The sequence below is a fragment of the Stenella coeruleoalba genome, assembly GCF_951394435.1.
Source record: "Stenella coeruleoalba genome assembly, chromosome: 4".
NCBI classification, from domain to species: Eukaryota; Metazoa; Chordata; class Mammalia; order Artiodactyla; family Delphinidae; genus Stenella; species Stenella coeruleoalba.
The window spans coordinates 42,175,795-42,186,003 of record NC_137149.1 but is presented as its reverse complement, the minus strand read 5'-3'; the positions used below and the strand labels follow the sequence as shown (position 1 = coordinate 42,186,003).

Genomic DNA, 10,209 nt, shown 5'->3' with positions numbered 1-10,209 from the left:
GTTTATCTAGTGTCCATAAAAGCATGGGTTCTCTTTTTATTTAGAAAAAAATAAAAAACGGCTTTAACATCCCATTAGGAATATAAAATAAAATCAACTGAAAATATTAATTTGCATATCAAAGAACCATTTATAATTACAATCCAAACACTCCATAAACCACTTGTGCGATTCTATACAGAAACTGGGAATTAGAAACTAGTTGCTTTAATATTACAAAGATTTCAGCTCCAAAAATAATTCAACATAAAATAAACTTTAGCAATTAGTGTCATAAAATTATATATTTCCACATAAAAATACAAAATAATATTAATGACAAGAATATGAAAAATTATTCCAAGTATTTTACTACTATTAAAATAAAATAAAACCCAAAAAAACAAAATAGAAATATGCATGAAAAAAGTCTTTCCTTTTGTTAGCAAAACACTATCCAAAATAACTACAATCATTTACATCAGTACAAAGATTTCTGGATTTAAAAAATAGTTGCAATGACAAAAGGGGTATCTTTTCTGACAGTAAAAAATGACACTGTGGATAAAATCTGCAAAATATGCAATGAAAAAAATAAATTTGCATTAAAAAGGTTTACACTGTTATTTTTTTTATACAAACATTAGAAACAGTATTGCACATCACAACACAGAATCGAGGTTAGTCAGCCTTCCAAAATGTGTTATATTCAAGTTTTGTAGCATCTTTGAGGAGAGGCTCTGTGCAGCCAGATGCAACAGGGATAAAATATCAAGTGTTTTCCATACACAAATATATAAATGCTAAATGTTTCCTTCTTAACAAAAAGTGTGGATTTTTAAAGTTTTTTTTTTCCTCCACAGTCATACTTTTGGGCAGCAATAAGAACATTTAGGGAACACAAATGAAGAAGCTTTGAAAATACAAAAATACAATCAAAATTAAGAATTTTCTACAAAAATAGTAAAATAAATATGATCTGTAAGTTAAAAAAAATTCCAATACAGTGTTTAACAGTTAGAAAATAAGAATGTAGTAAATAAAAGGAAAAAAAAAAAGAAAAAAAAGAGGTAGGGGGAAGGTGGGGAAGGAATAAAAGATTAGACTAATAAGCTTTAATTGTAACAGAAATGAAGGGAAAACAAACCATACATTTCTGTCATTTTTACCCATGGCAAAAAGGGTGTTCTATTACATTTCCCTTCATTTCCAATATTTATTTCTGTTTAAGAAGGGAAAGTGATTTTCAACATCTCCAATTATTTTCATCATATAATTTTAGTGTTCATTATTTAATACATGAAAAGGCTCTTCAATTTTAAACATTAAGCAGAAATTATGAAAATAAAGTTTAAAAATCTGCGAAATTAAATATCTAAATAATTAACATTGCAAAACTACTGATTTCTTTTCTAAATTCCAAAAATTGAGGTATAGCAAAGGAGATGTCATCAGTCAAAAAAAGTGTGCCATAAAATAGCTGACTGTTGGAAAAATCTCTCACAGAGATATAAAAATAGTGCATAACAAATGTCAAATGGATCAAGGTTGGCAGGGTTAAGGTTAGAAAAGAATACTCCAAAAATCTGGAGGATCATGGTTAAGTAACAAATAGGGAACATTGACAAATAAATTAGTAAAAAGCTCTTCTGAAAACAGCATCAACTTTAAACATTAAAAACTTGAACCACAACCACAATAAAACAGCAGAGTTAGACATGAACCACATATTTTTACAGTACAAAAAAGCACACCATAGACAACCAGTATTAAGATCAACACTTTGCTCACGTGAAGGATTGTCCCAAGGGGCTGCAATACGGCACCACCCTTGTAATTTTCTCTCTTTAGAGTCAAGAATCTTATTTCAGCATTTTAAAAAAAAACATCTACCATTGCTGGGTGCTTTGCTTAGATTGCAGAGTAACTCTTACATTAAAATATAGGGGCTAGTTGCATTAAAAATGCTCTAAAGAGAAAAAATATCACTAATGATATTCTAATAGTGTTCAGTACCAAAAGAAACTCACTAACTATTGCATGTTTCCATGCCACTTTCTCAAAAAAACTGCAAGCAAAGTCATTACCAAAATTCCTTCATCAAAATTTTTTTTTTAAAAAGCAATTCTTAACCATTAAGAACAACAATTTCCATGCAACAGTGACCCCAGTTTAGACAGAAGACCCCAATATACATAGGTCAAACATGTATGCAAGTTTAAGCCAGATTTCACCATTATCTTTAAGGTAAAATTGAATTTTATGCAACTAGCCATCTGTATATTTCCCCATCTCCATTTTGACTTTACTTAGGTTTACTAAAGTTTTGCATTCTTTGATAAAGTTCCTTTGTTTAAATATGGGCTTCCTGTGGGTCTTACATTTGGTGACCAGTTAGCAGTGTGCTGGCCATCTTTGGTTTATAAAGGATGTCTTAACCATGAACTATCAAAGGGGCTAAAATCAACTTTCTTTAAAATTCTAGTAATTTTCTTTTACTCAGTCTTTTATCTATACTATATCACTGCACATGAATTAGAACCGCACATCACAAAATTGCACAGGGATTACAAATATTACATCCAGTCTGCATAAAATCAAATTCCACTACCGACCAGATCACAAAATGGCTGCACTCTCTAATCTAAAACTAATTTGCATATTGTACACATGTAGGACATTTTTTTTTAACTTGAAGTCACAATAATGCATGCAAGTTTGCTTTTTTTAAACAAATTTTATAATTTGTTCATGCTACCTAGATTCAAGAGAGCTTTTTCGAACATTTGCAATACCTCACCTCTTGTTAGTTAATAATTCTAGTGCATGCATATGGTGTATACAGTTAAGTAAACATGCATTTTTTTTCACATTCTAAAACTATGGCAGTTTAGGCCATATTGTGCTGCCTGCATTTTATCTGCAATGCAGTGTGTCTCTAACGTTTTCAATCCCGTATTAATAGGTGGCATTTACACATAACACCTATATAGCAGCAAAGCTAATACAGCTTGTGATTAAAAATGTTTAAAAATAGCTAATAAATCAGATTATCTTGAGGTATTATTTCTTGCAAGTCAAAATGGAGAGCAAAAAAATCAACCCTAATTTTTAGTTTATGTATACACTGAAAATAGCAACAATAAAAATAAGCATTTGTAGCAGACATATTCCATCTTCACTATTATTTTGCTACCTTTGGTAAATTACTGGGGCAGATCTTGAAGTTAAAAACCCACGTTTAGAAATAAGTGCACGCTTCACCCACTATATAGCAGCAGACTGTTTGCCCCTACGCAAAACATTCTCATATCTAATTTTAACTTTACATATAAAAATAACTTGGAGAAAATACAAAAAAACATTTTATATTAACATGAAAATATCACAAAAATTAGTAAGCCTGAGATGTAGGGTTTTGGTGAAAAACAAGAGGCTTGTAGTGTTTTGGCTGCTGATAAAGATGCATGTATTGATAGCTGGGGTGAAAGCAGAAGAATGCACTTATTTCTTCTGCATGTCAGTATCTTCAGACACAGTAAGCCACATGCACCCTTTCTTTCCTTGTTAAACAGAGGCAGGTTTGCTATTCTTAGTTCCAGCGGAAGTGGATCTGACGTGGGCGATCAGCACCTTCCTTTACCAATGGCTTATGGAACTCACGTCCTGCACGAGAGTGGATATTTGCCCAACAAAACTCACAGTAATACTGCAGGCAAGTGACATTGGCACAAAAAAAGGGAGCAAATTTTCCACCACAGCGTGCGCCCTGGCATTCATCACACATCTGGTCATCTAGCACATATGGCTTTACCTCCACCTAGAAAAAGAGAGAAAACATATCCCATTAAGTCTGCTTCAAAAGTCACTTTAGCAATACTTTAAAAGGTTCATACAATGTTCTAGAGAAAAGGACCAACAACATTCAATGCTGAGAAAGCAGGCATCTTCCCTGGGTAATAGCTTCACCACACAGTAGGTTAAAAAAAATTAAATCATTTTGTTCTTGCACTAATCATTTTTTATGTTTCATGTTCATAATTGACCATATGATTAAATGAGTTCTTAGTTTGGCAATTTTATTGTATTTTGATATGTTTTCTTCTGAGAACTATAAACTGAATAGTATTTAAATAACTCTCTTTTCCAAAGACAAAAAATAATTAAAAAAAACTATAGAATCCTAATTGACTCGCAAAACATTCCACCCTCACCATTCTTGAAGTAACATCTTTAAAACACCTGTGTGTTAATATTTTCAGAGGTGGGGGTGACTGTGAGTGAAAAACAGAAGGGTATGGAAGACAAATAGTATTTACACCTTTGTTTTCTCATTCCAGTGCCACTTGTGAGATGGCATAACCCAGCAGCCACTGATCATGGCAATGCGTCTCTACCACAGGTGAGAGCGATACCCTGCTTGTAAATAACTGGTACAGACAAACCAGAACTGTGGATAACCTTATTAAGGGTATGTCTAGACTTCTGTGTATTTATAAGATACGAAGTCAAAGTCCCACTGTGAAAGCCTGACTCAGTAGAAGACCTCAGACTTAGGTCAGCTCTGAATACTAAACTTTTTAACCTCAGTTTCTGTATCTGTGAGATGAGAAAGGCAATAGAACCTGCTTTATAGAGCTGTAAGGATTAGATTATGCAAGTAAAAGCACTGAAGATAGTATGGCACATGGCAAATACTCTGTATATTAACATTAGCTACTATTAGCTGCAACAGCCTTGTTTTCTGGCTTGTAATAACTTTATGAATGAAAGGTTACTACTTTTGTCTGACTGAATAGTGCCAGGCAGCCTAAGATCTCTGCCTTTCCTCAGGAGAGAAGAGAAAATTGAGTGTTTAAAGGGCTTGGTTTGCCCAAGGTAAAGAATAATAACCCAACAATTTCTATTTTGAATGTATTCTACTGAAATACTTGCATGTGTGCAAAAAATGAATATATAAGGGTATTTTTCTTCAGCATTATTTTGAACAAAATCAATAACAGCAAACTACAAACAACCTAGTTGACTGATGAAAAGAACTGTAAAACAAACATTTGATAGAAGGGTAATGAAATTATGTTTTTGTTTGCATTTGTATTTCATGGTTAGGGTTAGGATAAACATATTTTATATATATTGGACATTTTATTGTCCTAAATTGTATCTTTTGCATATTTTTAAATTCTAGATATTATTTTATGAAGCTAATCTACTTAACTCAAAATCAAAACTTCAAAGATGAAAAACTGGATTTCAAATTTATGATTTTAGAATACAGTCAAAACCTATTTGCGATTAATAATAATCTCTAACAGCTCTTGAATGTGTGAAAGGGAGTTTCCTTGATTCTTCACTATTCTTATTTTCCATTATTTTCCCTTTTTCCCTTCAGAGGAGCTATCTATGATACACAATCACCTGGAGTCATAACTAATAAAATGATTAATAATTAATTAGCCAACTTGAAGTATATCACAATTCACTTCAGTAACTACCAGAAGTCACAGTGAATTATACTACTCATGGAATAACATATAAAATTTAAAACGATTTACACATTTGTGGTGATTGTTCTTCATGGCTATCAGGGAGATGAAAGTAAACTTCAAAGTGTTCATGAGCCTAAAAGGTGAGTTGAATAAACAATTTTAATTCCCTCCAAATAAGTATCTTGTGTATCTTTGGATTATCAGCTATAAATTTAAATTTAATCTGTTTTTATGGTTTAATAACTATATTCTTATTAGAGAGATGAAAGGTATAAAGATTAAGGGTTTGATTTTTTTGTATAAGCAAAACTAATGACTTGTAAAATATTTAAGGCTCAAATTCTTTCAAATAAAGTTCAAAACATACCTTAGTAGCACATATCTTAAAAAAGTAAACTTTTCTCTCAGGTAGTTTAATGACTTTTTAAGAAGGCAAGTGTTTCTCAATTCACTTGCTTTGTATCAGGGTTTCTCTTTAAGAATCAATATTTTGCCCCAAATAATTGGTCCTCCACTATCATTTTGGAAACAAAGAGGTATGGAAGCATGACACTGCAATAATTTTTTCCCTTTGCTTCTGCATATTAAACAACTACAATTATATAATATGTAAATAACTTCCTCTGTGACCCTATCACCTCTCTGCAAAAGTAGGGGGTTAGACTAGATCAGTGGTCTAAAGCAGAGGCCCCCAAACCCCGGTCCGTGGCCCAGTACCAGTCCGTGGCCTGTTAGGAACCAGGCTGCACAGCAGGAGGTGAGCGGCGGGCAAGCAAGCAAGCAAGCAAGCAAGGGAGCAAGAGCAAGCGAAGCTTCACCTGCTGCTCCCCAGCTCGCATTACCACCTGAACCATCCCCTCCATCGCTCACATTGCTGCCTAAAGTATCCCCCCCACCCCCACTACGCCCGTCCGTGGAAAAACTGTCTTCCACGAAACCGGTTCCTGGTGTCAAAAAGGTTGGGGACCGCTGGTGCATGGCTGGACATCAGAATCACCCTGGGGGCTTTACAAACTACTGCTGCCCATGCTGCAGCCCAGACCAATTACAGCAGAATCTCTGGGGATGGGACCCAGATGTCAAGGTTTTCCTAAGTTCCCAGGTAACTTTAATGTGCAGTGGAGGTTGGAAACTACTGAATGAGAGGAACTCTAAGGTTCAAATCAGTTAAACAAAATTTCATAGCATGTCTGAGTAAAAGCAGAGCCCTTTTTCTTAGATACTTAATTTTTTTCTTTCTTTATTGGGGGGGCAACATTTTTAGTAACAATGCAAACAAAAATGCCACTTTGCAAATGTGAACTGAACTTATGCTGTACGTCTTTTCTAAATGGTATGATTTGATAATTAAATTTTGGGGACTACTTCTAGAGTCTATGGTCTACGGGTATTAGTTAACCAGCTCCCCTGCCCCCAAAACAGTACAGCCTCAGAGAAGAAGCTTCAAGAAACTGTTACACTGGTAAAATAAGTACTCACTCAAGTTATATCTACGGTAATGGGTATAAAAAAGTTAATTTACCTCATATTTTTAGTATATCTCATCTGTACTACAAATGTAAACGTGATTATTCAGGAACTATTCACAGATTTTAGCATGAGATAGATTTGTAAAGAAACAATTGAGTTTTGTTCACTCCTTTCTCTTATTTTAGATGGTAATCAGTATTAGAAATTATTCAATAGGGTAGCTTTCACAGTTATCATCCATAACACTTCCTAAAAGTTCTTATTGTGATGACCTAAGCAATGCTACTAAAGAGTAAATGTTTTAAAGTTTAGGACAATCATCTTATATATTTACTTTATTTACATATTTATTTTTGCATATATTTAGGAAAATATACAAAATGTGTTTTTATTTTAGATTTTATAAATCAAAAATAAGTAACACTTAAGTAACACTTAGTGCCAAGCTCTGTTCTAAGTGCTTCTACATATGTGAATTCACTTACTCCTCAAAATAACTGTGAAAGAGATACTATTACTGTTTTCCATTTTATAAGTGAGGAATAAGAGGCATAAAGAGGGTTCATTTGCCCAGGGTTACAGAACAAATGGTGGAAATGGGATCCCAAGTAGTCTGACTCCAGAGTACAAGTTTTTAAAACAAGCTCTGCCTCTATAGTTAAAAGGATATTAAGACCTTATTGGCTGATAAAAATTTTTGAACTGACTTTAAAATTATATTTATATTTTGTGTATTACACCTAAAATTTAAAGTCTGCTCAAGAATTTTACATTTCAGGGATATTTTGATATAATACTCTTTAAGAGCTAAAGGAATATAGAAAAATAAACACTCGGTTTTTGAATTACATTATTAACTCTGTAGGGTAGTAAGCTTTGGATCAGCACCTCACGATAGGACTTAAATGATTTCCCAATATGCAACTTACACGTTTATCAATATCACCGTGCTGAAGCTGAACAAACCGAGCACTAATGGCAGCAATATAGCTCTGCTGATTGGAGAAAGCAACTCGACCAGCACCTTTTGGATATTTTAGCTCAGGATCTGTATCAATTCCTGCATAACAAACGCCACCATACAGCCGGTCCATGATCATAGCGAGCTCCACTTGAAAAGGAAAAGTAGTTCACATCAAATGGGAGAGAACACAGTAAATCAACAATTTTTAAGTACTTTTTTTTTAAAGTGAAAGTCTATAGGATAATGCTCTTTTCTAAATCTAATCCTTTCTCTTGTGTACTAGAGCTCACCTGCTCTCACCACAGAAGAACTGGACAACTCAACTGTCTACTGGACAAGTCATATTGATATTTAACAGACACTGCATCACTCAGTATGTTCTAAATGGCACTCCTGATCTTCCACCATCCAATTAAACCTACTCGAGTGAGTTTTTGCTGACTCAGTGAGCAATGGAAAAGATGAAGTTGCCAACTCAAGACCCTTGGCTTCATCCTTTCTATTTTCTTTTTTCCCCACTGTGTATGCAATCCTATGAACTTGATTTCCAAGACATATCTAGAATCCAATCTCTTTGCCTCCATCACTAACATCCTGTTTCAAGGTATCATTCTTTTTCATCTAGATCATGGCAATAGACTTATCTCCTTGTTTCTGCCTCCTGCCCCAAGTTTATTTTCAAAACAGCAGCAAAAGTGATTCTCTTAAAAATATAGCAGATACCAATGGCTTAACTGAAATTTCTCCTTAGGAACTCTGAATGGTGGCACAAACTAGCTTTCAAAACCAATACCACAACCTTCTTCCAACCTGCTCTTTCTCCAGTGTTCTTTATCTTCTCAGTTAGCGGTACCAGTGTCTACCTAGTAGCTTAAGACTGAAAACTGAGATTCAGCCTTTGCATTTATCTTATAAATACCTGTGACACCTGTTCACTTGGCTCTTCCACCACCACCACTACCACTAACCCAAGCCACCACTATTTGTCTCCTGGACTGCAAAAACAGGCTCCTAAATTGGTCTACGTATAACTACTCTCAACTTGACTCCCCTCTCCACAAGTCATTAACTAAACTGGTCTTTTAAAAATGAAAATATGATCATGTCTCTCTTTTACTTAAAAACTCTGCATTGGTTTCCAGTTGCTCTGAGGATAAATAACAAGTTAGCTATTAGACTTGTATGATCTGACTCCTATTTACTTTTTCAATGTCTTCTTGTATCTCTCACCTCATTCCTTATATCCTAGGCTGTGACTCTGGACTTCCCTCAGTCTCTCCGAGGCACTCTGCTTCCCTCCACTGAAGATCTTTGAATATGCTGTTCCCTTTGTCTGAAACACTCTTCACAACCTCCTACCACCTAACCCTGCTCCTTCTGTTCAATCTTTATATGACAGCTCAAATACAAGTATCTTTAAAATATCAGATTACAGCACATTTCCTTGCTGTATGCTCTTCTGTTCCCCTTAGTCTTTCTTTGTAGTAGCTATGTCTGTAAGTATTTACATGTGTGAATAGTTCTTTAACATGCACCTCCCATACTGGAAGAGGATGCTTTCAGTGATGGAAGGCGCTAACACACTTCACAAGGGTACACCGTACCATAAAACTTGCTTGTATGGCGGGCATTTACATCTATAATTATGTTCCTATATGACCTCTTCTGGTAGATCTCTGGTTCCTGATTACTGATGAACATAAGTTTATCATTCACTTATCTAACGTGTCTTTAAAAAAAATCCCGTATTTCTTCTTCAGATATCAGAATCAAACTCCATAAAAAGACCCCAAATTCTCATTATCTTAGAGTTACACTTAAGAAAGTCATAAATGCAGTATTTGAGTGGATTCTTCTTACAGAGTCTGTTTGGAGTTAGCTATCAATATTGATAGATGAGTGTCCAATTCTCCAGTTCCTTAATGGTCTTAAGAACAATTCTCAGAATTCGTCTCAAAATTCTGTAGCAAGCAACTATTGGAGAAGGAGAATCTGCCCTTCACCCACCCAGCGGTGACATGTACACAATAGTACCAAATGTGTACCGAATCAATTCATATTTAAATGATTGTTTTAAAAAAAACAAAATTTGTTAACATTCTACTTACCAGCCCTTAATGGCCTAGGAACACCTCCAACAAAAATTGTTTTTCGAGGATCCAAAGGCTGAGAACCATCCATCACAAAATCACTATCACTTAAATTCCAAGGACGGATCTGAACCTATGAAGAAAATGACATTACTGTATTAGGTCTCACTCCTTTAATAGCTGATGAGCTTTGTGCCACTGTACTGTTCAAAATTTT

General features: G+C 34.5%; 1 protein-coding gene across 6 annotated transcripts in view; it reads right to left on the bottom strand.

Moving 5' to 3' along the window:
* Positions 1–381: 381 nt before the first annotated feature.
* CPEB2 (cytoplasmic polyadenylation element binding protein 2) overlaps positions 382–10,209 on the bottom strand; it is a 63,806-nt gene continuing 53,978 nt past the window's right edge. For all 6 annotated transcript variants that reach the window (XM_079920219.1, XM_079920220.1, XM_079920221.1 and 3 more), the window contains 3 exons: positions 10,011–10,125; positions 7,868–8,049; positions 382–3,799 (listed from right to left, as the gene is read on the bottom strand). In XM_079920219.1, coding sequence (XP_079776345.1) covers positions 3,572–3,799; positions 7,868–8,049; positions 10,011–10,125 — 525 coding nt within the window. In that variant the 3' untranslated portion in view covers positions 382–3,571. The remainder of the gene's footprint in view (positions 3,800–7,867; positions 8,050–10,010; positions 10,126–10,209) is intronic.